The sequence below is a fragment of the Gallinula chloropus genome (assembly GCF_964237585.1).
Source record: "Gallinula chloropus genome assembly, chromosome: 1".
Lineage (NCBI taxonomy): Eukaryota > Metazoa > Chordata > Aves > Gruiformes > Rallidae > Gallinula > Gallinula chloropus.
In genome coordinates, this window is record NC_140085.1 from 109,448,043 (window position 1) to 109,473,849 (window position 25,807).

General features: G+C 38.2%; 1 protein-coding gene across 3 annotated transcripts in view; it reads left to right on the forward strand.

Annotated features, from left to right (window-relative positions):
• Positions 1 to 341: 341 nt before the first annotated feature.
• NCAM2 (neural cell adhesion molecule 2) overlaps positions 342 to 25,807 on the forward strand; it is a gene marked incomplete at both ends in the record, with an annotated part of 294,502 nt that continues 269,036 nt past the window's right edge. For all 3 annotated transcript variants that reach the window (XM_084264855.1, XM_084264856.1, XM_084264857.1), the window contains one exon: positions 342 to 393. In XM_084264855.1, coding sequence (XP_084120981.1) covers positions 342 to 393 — 52 coding nt within the window. The remainder of the gene's footprint in view (positions 394 to 25,807) is intronic.

Consider the following 25,807-nt stretch of genomic DNA (forward strand, 5'->3'; position numbering starts at 1 on the left):
GAAGGGGGGGTGCTGCCCGTGGGTGGGGATGGCGGGAGGCTTCGAGCCGGCGGCCGCCCCTCAGAGCGGCGGAAGAATCTACCAGCGCTTACCGCTCGTCGGTGGTGCGTCTGTGCGTGTAGCGCGGAGGGATCCGCGCGGGCCGCCGTGTGCCCGCCTCCTGCGCGGTGGCCGCTGCCTCCCTGATATAGTGCGGCACGGGGAGGCGCTGGCAGGCACTTGGCGAGAGGCGCTCCGCGGGTGCGGGGTTGCGCGGGCGGGCGCGGACGGCAGCGGGGTTTTGCCTGGGCTGCTCGCAGCACCTCCAACTTGGAACTGTCCACCGGCGCCAGCTCCTGAACATGAGCCTCCTGCCTCTCTACCTGCTCGGATTGCTCCTCAGTAGCGGGCAAGGTAGGAGAGGGGCTGCCTCTCTTCTTTCTTTTTTAAAATTGCTGTTCTTACCTATCGCGTTTGCTCGCTTGCATTAGCGTACGGACGGATAAGAAATGGAGTAAAATAAAGCAGTGCATCACTCTGGAGCCAAATTAAAAAGGACCTAAAACTTGCTTCATCGTTTCTTACTCCCCCCCCCCCCCCTTCTATTTTATTTTTTGGTTGTTTTTTTTTTTTCCCCCTGAAGTCTGCAAGGCGGGGAGAGGTATGGTTTGTGAGGGGGGGGGGGGAAACAAGCCGGGAGCTGCTCAGTGCACTTCGCTGCTTCGTGCCGGGCTTCACCTCTTCGCTATTTTGGGGGCGATAAATGTGGAAGGGAGATCAAGCCTTTAAAAAAAAAAAAAAAAACCAAAAAAAACCCCCAAAAAACCCCAACCCAACATATATCTGTCAGAGATCGTGGTTTAAAATGCACGTCTGCTCGGGGGTAAAGGCAACGTGGGCTTCATTTTTAGGAGCCGAGAGAAGCGCTGCCGGTAGAGCCAGCGCGGAATCTGACCTGAAGTCTGCCTGTCGGGGTTCCTCCTCTTCCGAAGACCGTTCTCGCTCTGCGGGGACACCGAGCCCCCCTCCTCCCCCCCCCCCACCGGCTCGGGGGGGTTATGTATGTGGGGGGTGGTGGGGGAGGTGGTGGGCACGGCCGCGGGTGTGTGCGCGGATGCAGAGACTTTTTCCGAAATGAAATACCGGCTCGGAGGCAGGCGGGCAGGTGTGTGCGGGGACGGGGCGTGCTGGGCTGCGCCTCTGGGCACCGCTCGCCTTTTGCATATGTATGTCCGTGTGTACAGCGCGGCGCTCCGTGAGGCGCGAACTTGGGGGTTGCGGTGCCGGTGGGTTTTCTTTTTTTTTGGGGGGGGGGGGGTAGGTGGGGGTTTGAAACCTTCCCTTTTTATTTCGGATGCCACCGATGGGATCGCTCGAGGATTTGTGCCACTACTTTGGGAGACGGGGAGGGCCGTCGGGAGCGCGGTGTGGCGGGGCGAGGGTGTACCCCTCGGTGATGGGTAACTGCGGTGTTGCTAAACTGTTGGGGCAAGTTTCCGGCGTTCGCCTGGGGCCGAACCGGGCTGCCTGTGCCTCCCGTGGGATGCCGTCTGCGAGGTACCTGGAAGCGCTACACAGCCCGCGCCTCAGGGCATCGCCGAGGGTCCGCGCTCGGGGCCGCCCTAAAGAGGCTTTAGGGAAAGGGGGAAAAGAAGCAAACCCAAAAACCCAAACCGAAAAAAACCCAAACCCGCCCGGGTGTCAGCGGAGGCGTGGGAGCGGCGGCGATCGGCCCTCGGCCCCTGGTGCCGCCGCCTTGCAGCAGGGGGCGGCAGAGCTCCACGGCGGCGGCGCCCGGGCTCTGCCCCGCGCCGGGACGGGGGCGGCTTCGCCTCCCCGCCGCCCCTCGCTGCGGGCGCCGAGGGGGCCGGTCGGTGCAGGCGCCCGCGCTCTGCGGAGCCGGCACTGAGCCTTTCACCCAGGCGCTGCACGATGTCTTGTGAGGGGGTAGTGAGATCTGTTGCGCTTGGTTGTTGGTGGTGGGGGGGTGGTGGTGGTTGGAGGGAAGGGGAGGGGGGCGGGGCATTATGCCTCAGGCTGTTAAGCTCGCCGCTCTGGAGGTCTCTCCTTCAGTGTATTTATCGCTAAACCTCGTACGGAACAGAGGTTTTGTTTCCGTGATAAGTATCAGAGAGTCACCAGGTGCCCCTGGTTTATACAGAAATGCTTCTGTGCGTTTCGCCACCTTGGGATGAGCTCTGGAGGTTTCCCGATTAGCAGCAGATTCAGAAAGGGTCCGGAGGCTTTTCAGCGTAGCCGGCGCTGGGATGGCAGAGGAGGAGGAGGAGAACGCGAAAGCTTCCTGCAGGCTTCACGTTGATTTGCCTTAGGTGTCATGTGTGTAAAGATGCGGTCTGTGGTTCCTCTGAAGGGAAGCTGGGGGAAAGCTAGTTTGTGAAGTGCGATTACTGCAGCGGAGGAGGGTTGCATAGTTTTGGTATCTTACTATAACAAATGTCTAGAAGATAAATAATGGAGTGAAATGCAAGATGCTATTAAGCTGAGTCTTAAAAAATTATAGTGGCATAGTTTTTGGGGGGGGGGGGTGGGATGGAGAGGAGGAAAATGGAATAAATATTATGCTGATAATAAGTTGTTAGTCTCAATTAAAAAAAACCAACACTTTTTAATAATAGGAGTTTATTGGTGGGGGCAAAGAGTAAGATTTTTTTAAATTTACTATAGAAATTACATGAGCATACAGGCACAATGGGATAGTAAATGGGAGTGGGAAAACATCCCTCATAGGGAAAATACTCGCGTTTAGGTTGCTAGGAGGATTTTTTTTAGTAAGTGTCACCACGGTGAGAGCTTTATGGTGCATTTTTTTATTTTTTGACATCTCCTTGAAGTAATCTTGATTTTTTTGAAGTGATTCAAATAATTTGAGAGGCTGCTCCAAAAACTCTTGGGATTTTTCTTCTTTTGGGAATGCAGTGGTGTGGAACACTTACATCATCAACTGGAGGTTGTGGTGTTTGTGTGTGGGGGGTTGTTTGACTTTAAGAAAACCAGTGTTATCTGAGTATTAAACGACGCTTGTGACTCTCTTTCTGACGTTGAAATAGGATATGGAAAGTGTGAATGGCTACGAAAATGCCAGTAACTAGATTCGGATCATTTGCTTTTGAAATCTTGAAAGTCTTAAGCTGAGGATTTATATTGCTAATATAGCTGCAGTAGATTTTTATGAGGAATGACTGAAGCTTTTTCTTTGGGCAGTGCTGGTGTTTAAGACTGGGGAGAGGGAACTGTGATGTATTTGTTCCATTTCACAAAATCAGAGCAGTTGGAAAACAAGTATCAGACTGCAGCCTCCTCCCCCAGCCCCTTAAGTTAAGAGCTTATAAATGTCGTAATTATCTACCAGAGCCAAATATTCCCTCTACTAATTTCATCACAAGGGGGGAGTTTAACTGGCAATGTTATTATGCTAAAACAAAGGGATTTTTTTCCTAACCTTTCAAAGCTGTTCAGACAATTCACCCAGAGCAAAAGGCCCAAATTTAATTAGCTTTTAATAAGAAACAAACCAAAACGCAGGCCACCCCACCCAACCAACAAAATAGCCCTTTCTACTCTGTAAATCTATTTTTTAACATACATAGTAACACAACACAGAAGAGAAGGCTTCCTTGTTATGTGGTTTTTTGGTGGGTTGGGGTTTTTTTGGTTTGTTTTTTAACCAGTGTCTGGGGACAGCAGCTTAAAAGTGGATGAAATAGACATCTTTCCAAGCTACAAAATCTGATTTCTTTTATCAAGTAGGATAATACACGTTTCTTTAGGCTAGCAAATTTTTTTTTTTAAGTTGCAGTAGGAAATGTTTGGCTTGTAGACTTCAAACTATTTTGTGCTCATCCAGGAGATTCATAGGAGTGAGTACTCGATCAGTCATTGTGTTTGTTGTAAGTTTCCTCTTTTCACTGCTTTGATACTGAGCTTGGTTTTGTTTTTCCTAAAGAGTTTCTCTTTACAAGTGCTTGTAAGGAACATTCCCCAAAAGAGATGCCAACTTGTGTGTCTTATTCACCACAGTGCAGTCACTTTCTAGAATCCTGCTTCTTCCACCTTTTGCACAGGGGATACATGAAATTTAGAACTCTTTAAATCAACGAGTTTCTCTACTGGATTGAGCTAATACTTTACTCCAGTTGTGTACTGAAATCTGAAACATATCCTGAGACTTCAGTGAACTTTTTTTTTTTGTGCAACCAGTTGATTTATACAGTTGCATTAAGATTAAAATGCATCTCCTACCTTCTTTACGCCCTTACAAAAAACCAGAAGTAGTTTAATTTGCAGTTTTAGCCTATGTAACTCTTCTTCAAGTGAAGATGAGGCTCAAAGTACCTGCCTGAAAATAAGCCTTGACTGATGAGGCATTCTGAAAGACTCATTTAAGAATGGGTGGTTGTAGATACGTAGAGTTCTGTTTCATGTGCTTTTATTGAAAAAGGAGTTAGAGGTATTTTTACCATTTGCAGTGGCTCTAAATCATGAAAGGTATGAAAAAGAAAAGATTTTAAAGCTCTACCTCTACGATTTTATAAGAGGTTGAATAGCATCATATTGACTGACTTTCACAGCACAGGTTGCATATTTATTTAGGTAACCAATTATTTATGGGGGTGTTATTGGAGTGTTATGACCAATTTATGTATGATTTGCCTTTCATGGTTGTGTTTTTTTTAACAAGTATTTTGAGAACAAATACTGTATTTGTTTGCCCTTTCACTGACCTTTTCTTTGAAGCACCTTTCCCAAGTGATTCAAGTTTACTTACTGATTTTCTTCCAATTTACTCCAGTAATCCCTCAGTTACATTCAGCATATGCCATTTGATTCCAGCACAATTGAGCCAAGTTAATATGACATTTTGGAAACGCGTGTTTTAACTGCGTGGCAGTTTGTGCCTGTGAGTTGAAAATCCGTTACTGAAAGAGTAAGGATAGACTTCTCCAGAGCAGTTATCATCCAGATCCTGTGTATCCATATTTTAAACTGTGTATAACAAGAAATTCGTGCCAGATGTTTTATTTGTTTGGCTTAGCACATATTTGTTTTATAAAATAAGGGAGTATACTTGATGAAGCATACCCTAAGATTTTACTTGTCACAGTTCATTTGAATTTATTTTTGGTGTCTCTTGAAAACAGAAATGGGAGAGATGTGAGAGAGAATTTACAGATATCCTAACATATTCAATCTGAAGACTCATTGGAATTGGGTAGACTAGATCCAGGCCTACTGCTATCCAATATATTTTATTATCACTTCTTGTTTTGACCTAATCAATTAAACATGACCTCATTCTGACCTAGTAATTATGTCCCATCCTCTCCCTTTTTTCCCTTTAGTGTGTTTAACTGCTTTCTAGTTTACGCATTTGAATAAAATTATTCCATTTTTAGTAACAGCTTAGAACTCAGAATAATTTTGAATATTAAATAGAGCATTCGGAGCACTACTTGCTATTACTTTTAGAATCTGAGTATGTCCAGCTTCAGTAACACAATTTTGCATAGTGTCACAAAATTTTTTATTGTTTTTTTGTAGCTCAGTTTCACTGAATACTGTGTTTGTATGATTTGGATATTTTTAAAGGATACCAGGAAAATGGAAAGAGTTAATTTAAAATAGCAATTTACTCTTCATATGTCTTCAGTTATGCTGTAACATCTTGAATGAGGTATCTTCAAAATATATGTCTAAATTTTTATATTAGTTGTCATTTGACTGATGACATTGTTAGTTGGAGAAGGTGTTTTCTGATTTGCTGTGCTGTAGGTGGGTTCAGAAGTACCTCTGAATTTAATGAATGAAAGTAAACAGAGTCAATTGTCTGGCTACAGCTATTTTTGGTGACAACTTACATTAAAATCTTTTTTGCTTTACTGAAAAAGAAATCCATGTAAAAGTTACTTAAAAATTACATGGAAAGGAAATGAGTTAATGTGCATACTGGAGCCTTCTTTTTAGAAAACCTTGTTTAACAAGATGCCAAAGCCTTTGAATAACCTGCATTTGAGTATCTCCATGGAAGCACCATTGGTTACATTAATCCAGAAGCTACCACACTGAGCAGAAGTCTGTCAACTTCAGTAGGGTTTGGAGCTGTGGAGTGTGTGAAAGCATCTCTTTAAATGACAGGAGATAAATGACTTTCATTTTTGAGTTGGCATGAGATGGGACAATATTATCCATTTATGTTGCTGTTACGACTTAAGAAATTCTGATTAACAGAAGATGTTTCTCTTTATGTCTGTGCATAAAAGACCTAGCTCATTAATGACATGACGTGGAAGTAGTGACTTCAACTATAAATATGGGGCAAGATTTACTGCAGAATGAGATATTTGTAATGTAGTTATTAAATACGAAGGTGACTATGAGCATTGAGGCCAAGCTCTACTGATTCTACACAGAGGAGAATTTACATTGACTTAATTTTGTATTTGTATGATAATTATACAGGACTAGTTCTTTAAAAGCAATTTGTTTTTGTGTCTCAAGTTAAATTTTAGTTGATATATTTCCCTGCCTACATTACATGGTTTCTAACTAGTTAAGAACACATCTACCATTAAAAACACCAAACAAGTCTTCTGAAATGTTTCACCTTTTCTTTTAGAAAAGGAAAAAAAAAACCCAGGTGTTTGATTTCATCTGTTCTTTAATATAACACATGAGGAACACCGCAAATAGGCAGAAGAGATCATGTCTTTAAAAAATCTGGTTAATCAAATAACTTTGGTGAGCCTGGAGATCTAATAAGTAAGGTTGTTAATTTGCCACTGGTTTCTGCGATCTAAGTATAAGCCCATCTGAAACAGTTTCTGTATGGAAAAGATCCAGATAAACATGAGAAGAAACATTAAGTACTACTGTGGGGCTTCAGTCAGCTTCTTCATTGGTTGTGATTATCATTACTGGAATCAATGTCTTCTAATTCAAGTACTACGTAAGTTCTTCAAGAACTAGTATTCCATGAATAGCCTAAAACTTCAACATCTTTGTTTAAGATGTAGTGTCTCTTTCCCATAAAAAAAAGAGAGATGGGAGCAAAATTGACTTTTTCTCTTTGCCCAGTTACATTTTTTCACCTACCAGAATTTTTACTGTGACTTTAGAAGGATGCATTGGGTTTTATTTTAGTGATCTAATTACCTTCATAATACTGTTAAACAGCAGACAAAGGCTGATGGATATCTTCATAATTCAGCAAAATTCAAAGTAATACATAATATACCTGTTGCATGTGAATAACTTAGTAGGGTATGAATGAGAATGTGCCTTTTCAAAGTGACCTTTCCAGTTAGCTAATATTAAACTGGTTATTTACATTGCAGTTGTAGCCTAGGTGACAATACCAGTTGTCTGTTAAGCTGAAATTCGTACTTGGAATTCGTGTATAAAATTCATACAAGAAGTTGCTGTGCCCATTGCTTTACCTAAGCAGTGCCATTGGGAATGTACCATGAATTCATTTTAAAACCAAAATCCTTGGCACCATTTTCTTGCTACTAAAACACATTGGACCATATTCAGTCAAGCTACAAGCAGTTTCAAACCCAGTGGCTGTAGACCTTTGTACCACAGCTGAATTGGACTGTGATACAGTACCTGTGTTTGAAGCCAGGTCCATACTTAAAATAATACAGTATTTAAAAAGAGGGAGACACAGCAGTGTGTGGAGATCCTTGTGGCATGTGTCTCAGAAACACATAAGGAGAGGTAATTCTGACTCTTACTATGATAGTTTTCTGTGCTGATGATGCAATTTATTTTTTTTAATTTATTATAACAGGATAGATGTAATCAGAACTATAGTGTTATGTCAATATTATGTCATTATGCTATCTTAATTAGTCAAAGCAAAATAAAATAAAGATCCAGGGTTTGCTGGAGAGTGTAGAAAAGGCTGATGTTTTAAATATACTGATGAACAGTTAACAACAATAACATAACAAAGCATTAGTTTTAAAGTTCTTGAACATTCCATTCTCAAACTAACATGCTTACTGGATCAGAACAAAGATTGATGTACTCCAGTGACCTCGATCTGACAAGGACTCGAGGCAAGAGTTGTAAAACAGGGTAAATACAGAACAAGAACAGATACAGATCCCTTACAACGTTCAGAGATGTGTCAGGTTCTATCTATGTAATCTTCATTAATAATCTTGGCAATCTTTATTGCATGAATTTGTTATTAAACTTGTTGATACTTTGATCTACTGGCTGCACTGTGTCAGCATTTTAAGAGAAAAAATGGTGAAAAAAGCCTGAAAAAAATAAAGTTAAATACCTTTGTTGCTATATTCCAAGTGATGGAGTAATACTAGTTACTTAATCAATTCTTCCTTGCCATTCATAATTCTATGTACCATAGAGAAATTTCCCATTGGTTGTGTGAGGGGATCAGAACTGCATGTTACCTGCATGGACTTCCCAGAGATAAATAACTTTTTTGTTTGTTTGTTTCCTTTTTTTAAAAAAAAAATTTTTCCTAACAGTTATCTTAATTTAACAAATGGTAATGTGAAGTACTTGAATTCTAAGCTGATCTGCATCAGGTCAGTTTAAAAAAAAACACCAAAAAACAACCCACAAACAAAACCCCCCTAAAACCTCCTTGTTTGTGAGTGTTGTAAGGTCAGCATTAGGAGGCGGTGGGTGGGAGTGGAAAGTGTTTGAGATCTACCCTAGCAAAATGAATATGAAGAGAGATTTGATTGCTAGGAAGATGACTCCCAGGGATGAACATGCAGAGAGTGCAGAGGTACTTGAAAAGAAAGCATGATATGTGAGTAAATGGATATAAACCATTTATGAAAAAAAACCCCAAAAGCCTTTCAGGATGAAAACTTCTAGTGAAAGAAGCTGTGACTCTGGAGCATTATAAGAGCAAGAGGGCAGAAGTATGGTTATTCTTAAGATGGTTCCTTATTAATTTATGGAAGGATTACACATAATGGGTCACCAGAACGTCCCAGGTGATCACATCAAATTATGTGCTTCTAAGGCATCTTCATGTAAAGGTTCTAAAGATATAGGCAGGGAAAGGGTTTTTCAGTTGCTGAATGATACTTTCTGGTAAATGCAAGAGCGTTTCTTACCCATTAATAGGTGTTCCTAGCAGATATTACTTCTTAATGTAGTAAGAGTTGCCAGTTTCTTTGGTACCTGTTGCACATTCTGCTGGTGTTGCTAGATGTCGTTTGCACATTTATAAACAAAACTTGCTCTCTACAGTTGTTTCTGAGAAAGCATAAAAAGATCAGGTGTTTGGATGTCAAAATCCCTTTCCCCCCACTATTGTTTTAATGTCTGAAATAAATTTTCTTGCATTTATTTGAAAGTGGAGGAAAGGTGTTCTTAGAAAGTGCAGTCTTAAATGATTTATTTGCATATATAACAGCAGTAAAGAATTAAAAAAAATAAAATTGCACAACACTGAAACATTGTGCCTTTTAATAATCAACTGAATGAATTTGTATTGGACAACCATCTTTCATCATAGAAGGTTTGCTTTTGTTGCTGAATTCTAATTTTATAAGATTCATAAAATTATCTATGTGCTATAAATCTTACAAAATTATTATTGGGATTTGAAATTAAGGGTGAATTGTACTCAACTGGGCATTGCCATCAGTAATACATGATGCAGTAACTTATATACTCCAGTGCTTTCTGTGTTTGGGGAATAATACTTTAACTTTAGACTTAGGAAAAAACAAATGCTGACTTTTTCCAATGAAAACTATCTATGGTATAATATGAAGACTACATCTATCTCTAGCCTGTGTAGTTCATTTTAAGAAAATCATGTTATGCGAGATGAGTTCTGCTGACAGAACTGTGCACACCCTCTAGCTGTGGATCTCCCACTGAAGTCAATGGGAGACTTGTGTGCCAAGAGTACTGTTTCGGGGGTTGTACTGATTGCAGCTTTCAGGGTTTGATTGAAGCTTTGAGGAGTTGTATAACTCCCATGTGAGTATGTGGGAATTTTGATTTAGTAAAGAATAGAAAATCAAGCTCTAACTTTATGTATATCTAAGTAGTGGGCATGTTTATAAAGTAGTGCTGAAAAAGTGTGGGGCTAATCGAACAGCACAGAAGAATAAAGAACTAAAGGAATGTTCTAGTGTGCCAGGTTCTATACAAAATAGTATGTGAGACAAAAAGGATTTTTTTTTTTTAATAACAATAAAACCAAAGGTGTATTGTAAGCTACTGATTTCATTTTCTCTCTCTGGGAACGTATGAGAAAATTGAGCTTTGGCAACTAATCATTGCATGCTGTGAGGCTGTCGTAGCCCAGGTCCTAGCTGTCTTGGGGAGTTTACCATTCAGTACAGAAATTCATCATTCAGTTTTGGTTGTGTCAGAAAGTTTTGATTTACTTGTTTGTTTTGGTTGGCGTCTTTGTGACACTAGTCAAAATTGTTCCTTAGATGTTCAGTATTCAGGTCATGCCTGTAGGTCTGCAAGCGTACTGTCTGAGTGATCAGATGTTAAATGGATTTGTGCCAGTTTATGGCAGTTCCACACACTGGGTTCAACAGCTTTTAGCATTTAGTTGAAATAATCCTCCCCTGCACCTTTGCATTACGTTTCTGTGAATGCCTCTGGATTACACAGCCCCTGTACATACAGAATTTATGTTGCTGGGTTTGAGAGCTCTCTCGTAGGTGATGCTTTCTGTGCAGTTCTCCTAAACTCATGGTAGCCTTATCCTGATTTTACCATTCCTCAAAATTTATAGAAGGGTTTTTTAATTTCACAGTAGTGGGTTTCAGTTCTGAGTGCTTAGTGTTTCTCTTACACACTGCTAGCTTCAAAAAGAACGTTGATTTTTCTATTGTTTTTCCGTATCATTTGCAAACAGTACAAATCAAAGATTCCTAGGTGTGCTCTAAAACATCAGGAGTCACACCTGCTTCATTCCATGCAGCTCTTTGTGCTGCACTGATAACTATGCTTATGGTTGGTTCTGTGTCGTGTGGATTGTTTTATTTTTTTTTTTTTTTAATTTTTGTTTTCTTGGCACATGAATTAGCAATTTATCTGCTGTATATAAGAGAAAATCTGTTTGGGAAACTTGTTTCCTGTGGAAATTTTGATGAAATTTTGAATCATGTATTTACCATTTTCTGCTACTCAGGATCTCATTATAAAAAAATAAAATCAAACAAGCCGAAACAAAGCAAGGGACCACAGCTAAACTAAAATGAAAAGAAGTATATCTCTTCAAGAGAAGTCCTTCTGATGTTAGGTGCCATTCTGGTATCTGTTCTGTGCCCATTTTAAAGTAGGAAAGACAACTGTAGCCATTGAGTGGATTGGACAATTAATTATTGGTAAAACCCATTCTACAGAAACCTTTGAATTTTATTTTTTTTTAATTGTGATTGCTGAATTATTCTATTGCCTTAATGCACATTAAATGTGTTTGTATTTTCTACTCTGTGAAGCCCACTGAGCACAATCAGAAAGGTTTCTAGAAGTCTACACACAACTCAGTGAAAGTTGTCCCTGCAGAAAACCTCTTTCTGTCTGTACCCACACTGAATCTATTACGTGACTTGCAGGTTTTAAAGAGGTAACATCTCTGTCAACTTACAGAATGATCTGTTAATGCAGTGATGTTGTATTTTTACCAGTGAAAATGGTATAATGAATTTTATAATATCCCGCATTTGTGGATATTTAATCAGAAAACTCAGTATTCGTGGAGGGGAAAAGGAAAGGAAACTCAGGTGGCAGAAAGGGAGGAACACCCCATATTTATTGAAGGTATATGTTTTTGTAAGAGACAGTCCTTTCCCTTCTTGTGGGTTTTCTTTTAATGGTTTTTTTTAATGTTGTGTGACTTTTTTGGGGGGTGGGGGGCGTTAAATAAAATTCTGTGTTTACACTCCAGGTGTGTTAAAGCATCACATAAACTGACATAATGATCCTGAAATATTTTATTCTTAAGACTGGGAGATGACCCTTACTTAGAGGTATCTTCTGCATGACAGGACTTTTGTGATTAGTGCTAAGTTGTGTTTTGTCATAAGAACACTGAAGCCTGAATTCTAATTCTATTCTTTTTACCCAGTGTGGACTCTTAAGAAACATTGATCACTTCTCTATTGCAAACAGGCTGTCACAAAGTTATTAAAATATTGGGAAGAAATAAGCTAGGCATTCTCATAAATTTCATAAAAACCTGGGATAGTTTTACTGTTCATATTTCCATTTGAACTGTAACTGTATCTGTAAATGTGCCTGTTCCACGTTTATTTTGATTGAATTAAAGCATAAGAAATTTTTAAGATACTGCTTTTTAAACTTACCTTTTTTTTTTTTTCTGAAATTCAGTCTTAAAATAGCTGTATATGTCTGACAAATAATACTAAAACAGCAAAAATGAGAATAAGCACTTCTAAGCAGTTGAAGAAAATGTACTTGGAAGCAACAACTACTTTTCAGACTAAACATTTTTGCACAAAAAATTTATGTGTATTATCAATCTCAGTTGAATCGTTCATGAAATACGGTTAGGATTAAAACCTTACACAAAGGTGTAAAAACTGGGCTTTTTCTTACATAAATGTTTGTGAGGTCCTGTTGCAAAATGAGTGGAAACAGTTAACTTCCTCAAAGATTCATTAACGCTGAGCTTTGCCCTACATCCGTTTGGCACAATTTCTCTCCTCCAGCAGTGCTTCAATTCACTTTCATGGTGCAGTGTAATTGCATCATCTAAACAGAATTTTTGAGATGTGATGTTAGGGAGTTAAATATTTTTCTGGTAAAAACTTTAGTTCCAACTTTGAACATTTAATGGTCATTTCACAACCTGGCAATAAAAAGGACTGATTCAACTGAAAAATGAAGTATGTGATTTGCTGGTAATCACAAACAGCAAGTGAAAAGCTTTTTGTTGTTGTTACCAGAGTACAGTATCTGTCCTCTTACAAAGGATGTGGTCTGTCCATTCAGTTAAGTTAGCAGCTACATCCACTTGTTTTCTCATCAGCAGAGGTGAGTTCTCCGTGCGCATTCTCCCAGTTAACTGAAGACAAAGTAGCTCCAAATGAAAAAGTGAAACTGCCACTCCTGTGACAGTGCTTGAGCAAACTATCGTTACAGCTTATTAACCCTAGCACAGGGTTGTGGTAATTACAGAAGCACAGATTGCCATTAGGTCACGTCTGGCCAGTGTGTCTTCCTGCCAGAGATTGTGTCTGTGTGCCCGTGGCAAGATAGTGACAGGCTGGTGCCTCAAGTTGAAGGAAACCTAAACCAGTGAATCTACACGGCACAGCGTTGCCCTTATGGCACCTAACACCTACTTCTGTCAGCAACAGGGGAACTAGAGGAGGACTTCTGGATAAGTAACTAGTTTCATTTGCCATAGGTGGCCATGTTGACGTAGATGTATTGTTTCCAAACTTAAAATGGTTTTGCATCATGCTTAGTCACACTTCTGCTAGTGATGTCATTGGCCCACAGCTGTGCATATATGACCTAAATAGAGATGTTACACACAGCAATAAATATTCAGTCTCCCGATTTTGAGAAATTTGGAATCTTTTCAGACATCTGATGTTACTCCATAAACTCTAGGCAGTTACACTGATATCTAATCTTACTAGAAGCACTTAGGATATGTAGCATATCTGAGAGTGCCTATGCAGTTTATGCTCACAAAATAAGGGTCAGCTGTAGCCTTTCAGCAAACAGGCCAGTACCACATTCGAAGTGATGTAACTGAGAGGACTTGAGCTACTAGTGAGAAAGGAAATCCCAGCTTTATTAAATCAGTAATACTTGAAATGTTTTTTTAAATTTAAGTCGCTACTTTAATCAAATTGCTTACTCTTGTTCTTTATACAAATAAAATCAGAGATGTGACAGACTGAATGCCAACCATTTCTAGACAGTGGAAAAGATACCTACTTAAACAGAGAAGAACAATTTAGTGAAGTATGAAAGACTGTAGCTTTCTTGTTAGAATACTGCTAGTAGGCAGGAAACGTGGGTTCTGCTGTGAAGCTCTGTGACATTACCAATATCTTATTTGTGCCTAAGGAATTTTACCTGTTTCATGGCCCAGTGTATACTCTGAATCAACTAATGCCAGAAAGAAAAGGGAAATGTTGCTGTTGCATCATTGCAACATTTATGCACAGCTAATCATTGCTTGGTATGTTGGAATTTTTTTTTTCTTCTGTCATAGTCTGTGAAACAGAATTACTTGAATTCCACTGCCTTGTTTTTGCTCAAATGTGTTTGTCTTCTTGCATTAAAGCCAGGATGTGAATGTGTGAAGCATTTATTCACAAAATGAGAGAAGTCATGGTCCTATGGATGTTTTCTTTCCTTGACTGTAACCAAGATTCCCCACTTTACTGGTGTGAAATGAAACATAAACTTGATCAAGGTCAGACAGAAAGTCGTTTCTGAATCCAGAAAGGAACCAGCTTTCCTGATTTCATTCCAGTGCTTTGACAGTCACTCTGGTTTTATTGTTACAAGATATGGAGTCAGAACTGACATGAAAATATGCAGTGATTGTAAACCGATTTTACTTACTGCTCTTTAGGGATGCGCATGCTGATTCCAGCAGCTCTGTCTTAAATGGGCTTTATCTGAGGCTAGAGTGTTTGGTGGGTGTGACAAGTTGGCATTCCCTTAGGATCCTAAGGATCAACCCCCATAAATCGTTATTTAAATCTGCAGATTAGCAAGTGGAATGCTCAGTTCTTTTTAAGAAGGAAAACAAAATAAAAATGTCCCTTTTGATGAGAAACTAGATTGAGAGGGGGATAAGAAACAAAAAGTCCTTCACACAAAATGAAAAAATACTCTTGAGTCATTAAGATCTGCATTTGGTTTTGTTTTGGGGTTTCTTATGTTCTGACACTGCATCAGAAGTTACTATTCGAAATAATAGCTGTCATCACTTATGTCTGAAGAATGCAAATAAAGAACCAAATTGTTTTGCTCCCATGTTATAAAAGGCTGTTTTGTTGTCCAAGGCTGGCTATGAGTGTTGGACTGGGAAGACTTCAAATAGATGAAATTCTGTGAGAGCGATGCTGTCAGTGTTGATAGGCTCAGAATCTGATCAAGCTTTTTTCTTCTTTCTCCCAGACTCTGTTTAGTAAAATTGCCGGGCTGGGTATCTGTAGTCTTGGGTTTGTGTATCTATTTTTGGAAGGAAGATAGATCTACTCTTGTCTTCCTGAGTATTGTTTCCTTTTAGATAAAATGCTGTTACTACTTCTACTAGTGTTTTCACAGAACAGGGCACCAAAACGCTGGCACAAAGTGTAGTTTCTTCAGTCCCCACAGGAAAAACAGGGCTCTGAAATGCTGCTTGGAACATACATTCCCCGATTCTTTAGCATAAATGAGAGAACAGAGTAATTAGAAGAGCAAAACTTGTGTGTTCCCTGCATTGTTTATACACATAAGAGGTTATCTATTGCTGCAAATTGGATTAGCTGTATAAACAGCAGGGTAATTTATTTAAAGTCAGGTCTCAAAGACTTGGAAAAGAATAGTGGAAGAACAAGAAGGGGATTGTGAAAAGTAGTATGGAGAGTGCAGCTGCACATGTATAAAGGTAACTCGTGTAACTCATGCATAGCTTGGTGTATTTTAATACAGCAGAACTTCTGTGTTTTACCCATTGGTGATGTAGAGAGCTCAACACCATCATTTCAGCAGAAGCTTTAAACCTAGATGTAAGGGCTGTTGAAATGACATGTTTAAAACCAGTTACATTTCATAAATGTATAAAATTGATCACCACCTTCTGAGTAACTACAAATATTCATGCTTATACTTCTTGCCCAGATGACTTAAAGAAACGATGTGCTTCTAAATGGAGATACATATGCATACATGTGTGTGCGCGCATTACATGTATGTATATACATAAATGTGTGTATACATTATATACACACACACACACTTGCTTTTATGTGTGTATATATATGTAGATGTTTCTTTGAAGTCAACAACGATTTCTATGTAATGTTTTTAGTGCTTGGATTTTGTACAGTGTTGTCTCACTTAGGTACTGGAAGGAATGTTTTGGGGAGTTTCTCTACCTGCAGCCGTGGTGGTAGCATCACTGTCTCTGTAGAGGTCTGTTAGTGGTCTGAGATTTACTGCTCTTCTCCTGGGTTCCACAGGGCTGAAAGGACAATGTGTTTTTTCTTTCCTGTAGGGACTACTGTGATGAAGAAAAGTATAACCTGTACTAACCAAACAAGTTAAGTTATGATTAACATTGATAGTACTAACCACCAGAGTAATTCCATATAGAGAGGTAGTGCAATTTGGTCAGAGTTACAAGGACGTTTCCTTCTTCAGTTTTTGAGAATGTTTTAAATTTCTCTATTCAGTTGGACATCCAGTACATAATGTTTTAATATTTCTGGTATTTACTTAAATCTTCTCTAATGGGTTTCATTGTATTTTTTGGAAACATAAAAACTGTGAATGTTTCTGACTTTGTGTATCACTTAAATGCTTCTTGAAAATTATGTGGGAATCTCAGTCAAAAGTGTCCTTTTTATTTAGAATACAATATTGTGGTCTTCCTTATGTTTAAATAGGTAGTATGTACCTTGAATTTTCTACTCAAGTGACTTTACAGGCCAAATCTGTCACTTCGGTATACAAGGTGTTTTATTCAATCTCTAGTCTTCAATGCAGCCTTCTAAAAGAGAGATCTTTTTGAGTGCAAAGTTTGTTGTCATGTTGCTAGTGTGTGTTTCTGACCAGAATGCAAAGTAGCTTTAATCCATACATTCTTTTTTCTGTACTGGGATAACTGCCAAATCTATGTCAGCGATTAACTTCTGAATGTGTCAGCTTCAACAAATACAGTTCATTGTTTCTTGACTAGTTAACAGCTAGTTAAAAGGCAGGAACAGCTAAAATGAAAGGGAAGTACTGTACATTTAGTATCTAAAATATTCAAGCTGTTAAAACTACTGAGAGAAAGGTAACAACAACAAAAAATATTTCTAGGAGGGATTTCAGGTATATAAAATCACTTAGCTGATTCTTCAGACCAAAACATGCCAGATCACTGGATGATGAAGTTGTCTGATGAAATCATGGTTGGCTACAGGTCATTTTTAATACAGGATTATATTATTTGATACTTAAGCCCCTGTTTCACTCTTGTAAAAAGCAAAACCACAACGACCCCCAAAAAAGCCATTCAAGCAACTGTTAGTATAACATGTGAGATTCTGGTTAGATGAACATTGCAAGAAAGAAAAATCCCTTGATTTATTTAGAGAACCTGAGAGCATGAAAATTGTCATCTAGAGCAAAGTGCAAAATCACAGTTTAGAGTGGTGAATAGATAATCTTCCTCCTCACAAATAAACATTTTCAAATAATTACTGTCCTCTTTGTTTGCCGGCTGCTTGTACCAAGTCTCAACAATTTTATGTTAAGTTTTGCGCTTTTTTTTCCAAATAAAATGTGAATGGTTGTTTGTAAACATTTTAAACCCACGGTGTATTAATTAGTTCTTTACGATTTCAGTAGATATTTTTCTCTAAATTTTATATCAGTTACCCCAGCAGAAAGGTTTTGCAATACAAACTACAGTCTTAATCTATGTAAGATACTTTTTCTATAATTTGATCTTAAAAGGTTTATTTTTGTATATTTTTGTCTTGTTAAGCCTGACATGAAAATACTGGTAGTAAATGAAGACAAAAGAAGCTGTTGTAACAGGTGTCATATTCAATATCTTGCATAAGAAAGCAGATTCATTTTTTTCTCACAATGATGACAGGTGCTAGAACTCTGCAGGGATGTAGAATTATTTTGTTGACTAGCTCATTTCAGCCCTGTTATTTTCAGGTTGTAGTAAGTGAAAGGTATGAATGTCCTATTAGCAGAGCAAAGACAGAAGAGGCCATGCAATGAAATGTCACTAATCTAACAAGAGGAGAAAAATTGTATTTTTATATATAAAAAGAACAAAAAAAACCCCAGAAATATTCCTCAGGAAAACACATACTGAGTCAGTGCTTTGAATTACAAGAGGAACTTGAGCTATTGACAGCAAACTGTTCTGCTGGGTACGTTTTATTAAAATGCATGGAAACTTGAGGAAAAATCTGTCACCTGATTAATACTGAAGAATAATTAATAATGAAGGATGTGAAGGAGGGGGAAAGATTCTGGTTTTGTAGCTAGAAATCATACACTTTCTGTATAGATTTGTGCAGTATAATGTTACTTTTCAACTCATTAACAGTTGTGCAGCTAGTCCTTATTAATAATAAGTCCACTTATATCTCCTGCTCTGTGCCGTCCCCACTCTCACTTCCCTAGTTTCCTTCTTGCAGAGAAGTGCTGTTTCCTTCAAAAAGGGACTCCAGACAGTGGTTGCCCTGAAAGCTGACTCAGAACTTTTCTATTCTCTCTCTCTCATTCTATATATAATTCTCTGTATCTGTCAAAAGGTGGTTGTGAGTCACAAGCAGGATTTGTTTGTTTAGCTTGGTGTGCATGGTGAAAGATGGTAGTGGCACTCCTTTCTCCTGTGATACGTGTTCTGTGTCTTCTCTTTCTCCCTTGTGGTAGAAGGTCTGTGAGTCTGAACACACAAACCAATTCCAGATAAATAAATCAAGAAATCTAGCAATTCCCATCCAATATGCAAACTGTCTCCAACTGAAGTTACACACAGCTCAGTTCTTTCTAGAATCTTAACTACCTTCAGCATAATTTCCTACTGCTAGTTCACGTAACGCTTCTTGAGCGTGCTGGTGACCGCGGAACACATTCTGAGGTATCCCACGCATTCTTGAAAGGAGGTTGCAGTGAGGCACTTGTTGGCCTCTTCTCCCTAGTAACTAGTGATAGGACAAGAGGGAGTGGGTTCAAATTGTGCCAGGGGAGGTTCAGATTGGATTTCTTGACCACAAGAGTGCTGAAGCATGGAACAGGCTGCCCAGGGAGGTAATGGAATCACTGTCCCTGGAGCTGTGGCACTTTGGGAGGGGGTTTAGAGGTTATGGTGGTATAGTGGTGATGATTGCACTTCATGATCCTGAAGGTCTTTTCCAACCATGAAGACTCTAGGGTTCTACAAAATTAGTTATTTCAATGCAAAGATTTGGGGGGGAGGAGGTGGAAGGTGGTGGGGAGGAGGTATTAAAAAGGGCCAAGAGAAACTGAATGGTAGGGATAATAACATTTTCTGCATTGTAAGTGGAAGCCTAAATGAAAAAGCAGGTAATCTGCATCCTATAATCTTGAATGAAATTGAAGATTCAGTGGCAAATGTTGCACCTCTTGTTTAAAAGGTAGATGTCTGACTGAGGGGCTTGCTGCTCTAACACAAACGGTATGCAGAGTTGTATATACATGAATATGTAAATATTATAAATATCATATGTAAATGTCATAAAATTAATTATATGAGAACTTTATTTGTGTCCCAGATTCCAAGGAAATATCTTTTAATATTGCGTACGGATCTGGTAATCTCTTTTCAAGAGTAAGTGTTCCTACAAGATGAGAGAAGGCAGCAGGGCATGAGAGAAGATGAGATTATTTACTTTAAAGTGGAGAGGGGATATGTTTGGAGTCTCTAAAAATTCCAGTAGTAAGTGGAAGGAAGGAGAATCGTTCTTTACATAAGTTAAAGTATGTGCTTGCTGCAGGAACAAATGGTTTTGAACTGATTGAACAATTTTAGTCTGAAAATGCAGAGATTACTTCCACCTATAAGAGCAAGGGAATGTGCAACAGCCTTCAAAATAACGGTTGTATAAAACTAAGTGATTTTAAGAAAAGGGTAAAGAGATTTGAGGGGGATGTTGTAATGCAGTGCCTATAGTAGGGTACAAGAATCTTTTACAGAAAAAGTGCTGTTCTCCTGCACTGATTTAATTCTTTTTGAGATTGAACCCGAAATTTCTCATGTATGTTTGTATTTAGCAAATAAAAAGTGCATTGAAGTTAACTGTTTAGTTATTTAGTCAATAATGCAAAGAATCTATACCAATTATAGCATATTTGTTCAGGATTTTTTTTCTAGAATTTCAGATGTGTAATGTAATATGTCTGCAATGATTTACTATCCAATGGGAATGAGTTCAGTTTTCACATGTTGTGTTCTCATTATGAATTACCACTGAATAATTAAGTCCAAAAATAGGTGGCGTTTCACTAGTACCTTGAAGGAATGAATGTAGAGCTTACTCTTACGCAAAGGATTTCTTTTGGTATAAGTGCTTTGACCTCACAGAATTAGTAACTCGTTAACAATGGAAATAGAAATGACTGTTAGAAACACAAACGCATTAATTTTTCATGGAACTAACAAAAACTATTCTGGATATGTTTAAAGAATCTTATATTGAGGAAAGTCATAGCCAAGTAAGCTTCACGGAGCTGTAACTGAAAACATAAAATCAAATGATTAGTATTTGTATTCTGCACGTTCCAAGGAAGTTACACATCTTGAAGAGCAAGAATTCTACTTGTGATTCTTGTGGGGTTTTTTAAACAATAAGATGCTGGAGAAATTGCAAAGAGAAATATTCAGAACTGCTGATTTATTCATTAGTCCTAAGGCAATTATGGAAAGTATATTAACTGGAATATGGCAGGTAATTATAGGTGAAAGAATAGGAAAAAGCTGATTGTTTCTTCAACACATTTTCAGAATGTTTTCATAAAGGACACTAATAGGTGTCCTCCAATCTACAGGAATTATATGAACAAAGATTATAATAGAAGAATGCACTAAATAGAGGCACCGTATGGAGACAGGTATCATAGCAGCCTCAAAGTTTAGATACAGGTACTTTTTTTTTCTTTTTTTTAATGTGAGAAGATAATTCCCTGGACTGTAAGAACTTTTGTGGCATGTACTTGTTTTTTTGGCGGTGGTTGGTTTTTTTGGTTGCATTTCTTTGTACTGGCTCCAGATTCCAACAGTTTGTACTGGGCAAGCAGGATACAATTGTCTGAACTCAGACTTCTGCTTTGACACATCGTGTCACAAATGCCAGAGAAATTACTGCATTTTTTCACTGTGGTGATGTAATTTTCACTATTAGTTGTTTTTCTCTGTTCTTCCCAGATGTCACAGAAGGCTAGAACTCCAAGAAATAGGCAAATAACTCTTCTCTATTTATAGTTTCTATTAATGCTATAGAAATAACTTTGCATTAGAAAAGAGTCATGATGCCAGAAGGTAACTTAAGTTTGTCAAAGTCTAGTTTCATCTACTCCTCTAAAACAAACAAAAGAAAGGTTAGCCTGGAATGTTACATATCCTTTCTTATGAAACAGCAGCAACCTTGGCAGCACTTACTATACAAATTTTCTAATTAAAAAACCCCACAAAACCTTCTTTTATTTACAGGTAGTTTACACATCAAGGTCTAAGATGTTTAAGAGTTGACTTGTACTTGCATTGCTCTTACTCTTCACATTGTTAACTTTTGAAATATAAATGAAAACCATACAATATTTGTCATGTTTTTCTAATCAGACTATCTGATCTATATCACTAATCAGTGGAGGAAGAAACTCATTCTGCTGTTATGTTTATATGATCTTAATCTTAAGCTTTTTCCAAAATACTAACCACAGGCTTGTATATTTTCTAAACAAGTTGGGCTGGGTTCAAGTCAATAAGCAAGTTCTAATTTGGAAATAATGTGCTGCTTTTAAAAACACATTTGAAACCCAGTCTTCACTTTGATAGTTTCTTCTTCATTTTATGACATTAAAACATGTGTCTAAGGAATACATTACAAATATTTTAATTAACTTTTGCTTATTCTCTGCTCACAAAGTCATAATTCTATGATTTATAAAAAAGGTAAAAAACATAATTTAAAAACCTTAAAAAACTATCTCTTGTGATGCTGGTACATTTTTTGTTGTGCTCAGGGATTCAATTCCTTACCTACAAATGGAAGCTAAATGAAAAACCTTAAGTACTTTATATGAGAATATTAAACAGAAGAATGTAGATGGGTGCTTTCAAGAGCAGTTATGTAGGGAGGTGACGGTAGTTCATCATGAAGGACTAAACCAAATTAAAAGCTAAATGAGGAATAGGGAATGACATCCAAAATATGAAGGAAAGACTAGTGTTCAATTGTAGTTTTTGTGCAGTGAGAGACCAACTAAATATCTGAAAAAACGTGTAAATCCACAGCTAGACGTGTAAAATTAACAAGCACTTTTCACAGGAGAAACTGTCTCCGTCGTTGCTTTGATACACAGTTTGTAGTAAAGCCAAATCTGATGTTTGATGCGTTTGGTTGTTTTGGAATGAATCTGACGGTGAATTTCTCCACCAACCTACCTCGATGTAATCCTCTGGACAGCAGACATCTTCTACTGGTGTCTGCTCTTGGAAAAGGCGTCAGTTTACAAAGACACTATGTTCTAATACCATAGTGTCTTTGGCTGGAAACCTCTAGAAAGCCAAATGCTGATGTGGTGTCTGTCTTGTTTCTCAGCCACTTTTGTCTCTTCCTCCTTGTTCATTATCTACCTCTAGCAAAGTCTTGATGAAAAAATGATAGCTCTTCCTTACTTTTTCCTATAGATATGCATACAATTGGATTGTGTTGCTAGTGTAGGTCACAGAAGGGTGGGATGACTCAACTACATCAGTCTAATGTTGTATTTCCTTATGTTTGTTTTCTAAAGCTGTTTGTATTCCCCCCACAAAGTATGAATTGCATTGTGAAGCGATGCAGTACAAGTGGTATGACAGACCTTGGGCAAAACAATGTAACACTGTAATCTGCCTATGTGAAGAGAGCAGCCATGTATTGTCTTCGACAGTTGGGTTTGGTTTTATTGTACTATTGCTTAAAATACATAACTTGTCTAGTTTCTGTCAACTGTGTTAGAGAAGCAGCAGTTCTGTCTAATGGGTCTCATGACCCAGCCACCTCAAATTACTTTCTCTTTTCTTCCTGTTAAGAGGTCATTTACATAAACACACACACTCCCTCCTTGCATTTGAACTGATTGTCCAGTTTGGTGACTGGCCCTGAGCCTTTGTAATGAATTTCTCTGTGTTCTGAAGTTTTAAGATTAAGTCTGAGAAGATTTTCAGAATTTTTTAATCAAGTTTTGGCCTCTATTTAGGTGAATATTAAAATAAGGTGCAAAGTGTATGCCAGAGTTAAGCAGTTTAATTCAGGTTCTGTTTCCACTGAGTGCTTCGTTTACAATAACCATTTTAGATTATGCAATTACCCCCACCGTGTCTATACATAAATAGGTGGCTTCTTGATAAATTTTCTCCACCTGGTGGCAGTATGTCATAACTAGCAACAAAGTAAGAAGCAAAACTGGAACACTCTTTCTTTGCTACTTTTTTCCTTTGCAATAACATAACATCAAAGCTAGTAAAATCAGATGAGTCATTTATTGCTTAAAAAAACCCCTGTAGATATGCATGAAATATTTTTAAACTGAAGTGTGATGTGTATTGTATTGAATTTAATGTAAGCACTGTATGAATCTTTAACTGATAAATATCCCATGCATAAGAGCCTGCAAAGTGTGAAGTCAGTTGCCAAAAGCTCTGTTAGCATAACTGTATTAATGGCCGCATTACTTCACTTGGAAACAACAATGCTGGTATTTTTATGGGTAAAGTCAACATTCAAAAGTGTTTCACATATATATATTCTGCTTATTCCTGTAGTTATAAACATGGATTAGGTTGTGCAATGCTTGCATAATGTGTTTTCTGCAAACATAATTTCGTAGTCTGTTGCAAAGAAATGCTCTCTGCTGAAGTGCTGAATTGCCAGTTTTCCCCAGTGAAGAAAGGAACCATTTTCAGAACAGTAAGCATAGTATCAACCTATCAAAATAGGTTTTTAAGAATTTACCTACAAGACTTTTCATACTACTTTTGTCAGAAAAAGGTTTACATGTGAAATTGTACAAGCAACTCCATAATATTTAAGAGAATTACAATATGCAATTAAGGTTTTTACAGAAGACCCATAATTATTTGGTTGTCAACAGCTGAGTGGTTATTTTGGCTTGCAAATAAAGTTATCTCCTATATGTTATGGTTTACGTTTCTCTCTAAAATTTCAGACGTACTCCAGAGTGATTCTGACGGTTTAGTTGGGAAGGAAGTTAGAGATTATGCTGTATTTAAAAAAAAAAACCCAACAAAAAAACCCCAACCCAAAACAAAACCATGACAAAAGGAAGCTACAGCATCCCTGGATGGTGTAGAGTGTTTGACCAGCTCAATTCTTGAAAGACAGGTTCCCTTAACACTGAGGGGGAAGTTTTTAAGGCAATGGTTATGTTTTTCTCTGTGGAGTATACTTAGATTTCCAGGTGGTTTTTTTTGTCGAAACATACCAAACACAGGTTTAGGTACTGTAGCCTAAAACTAAACAGCCACAAAAGTATTTACTTTGTTGATTTTGCCTTCTCTACCCCAAGTCTCATAGTGTCAAAACATTTTTGAACAGAGCTAATTAGAAGATGGAAACTTGTAGCAAATCTTTTACTTATTGAAGAGCTTTTCAGATTTTTCTATATATAGTATTATCATCTGTGTATAAATACTGAATCAAAGATGACCAATAAATCTTTCCTTAATATCTTTTAAAAATAGACCTCTACTTCCCTTGTAAAAGGAAAAGTTAACTTTTTTGATTGGCTGAAGTCATCTTAAGCTGTGGTCTACAAGCACTAAATAGAAAGAAGAAGAGACAAGGTACTTAATTACTTACTGAAAGCAGGGAGACTTAAAATGTTTTGTTGTGCTCAGCTTATTTTTCTGTAGTGTGAGGTGCATAAATAACAATTCAGGGAAGAAAGGGAAGAGTGAAGAATCCCAACGGAGCAAGTAACACATAGCAGAGCAACGAATCTCTCTTAAAAGCCATAAATATGGGAATACTATGTTGGTTTGACATGCTGTGGTCATCTAATAGAAATGGTTGAGACAAAGTACCTTTCAGCTTTTCTTCTATTTCCATGTTAAGCTTTTGTGTGGAAAAAAAAATCAGCCTAGAAAATACTTGATGGATTTTTAAAAAAAGGAAATATATTTCTTAATCTGTCAAATATTTAGTTACTATTTAAGACCTATGAAAAAAACCCACCAACATATGTAGAAGTTGATGATCTTCCATTTCTTCTCTTGGTTTATTTAGTAGTATATTTCAGCTGCAGCTGATGAACTAACCATCTCTGACTAGATTTAGGTAATACCAGTTATAGGGTAAAGATTGTGATAAAACTATGCTCATCAGTGAAAATGAAATTTAAGTATTGAAGAATTTGGTGCTTTATTGATTGCAATAGGTTTTACTATTAAAAAAACAATCACTAGTTTTTAGTTTTTTTAAGTCTTGCAAAAGCGATAAATAAGAAACATCAAAGATTTATTGAGGAAAGTTGGGCATGAATGACAGAGCTCTAGCTGAAAGTTTAGGGCCCAAGTCAGGTACTGAGATGTATTCACACTGCTTGACGTTCAGGCCTCCAGATCCCCAGTCGCCCATTTTGTCTCAGAAAATTATCCCGCTTGTAGATCCTGTGCTTTGTGTTGTCCTTCTGGGAAAGCAAAAAGGCTTCTCTGGTGGTCTGGTCACTCTTGTGTGGGGCGAAGAGACATAGCAAGCAGCCTTGTGAAGATGGCTTTTTCTCTCTATACCTTTTCTTATAGGAAGCCTATTGGTGCCTTGTTTCCTCTGCATGGGTCTGTCTCTTGAGTCACACTTGTGTCTTGGTCTTGGTTAGATTTTTGTGTGGG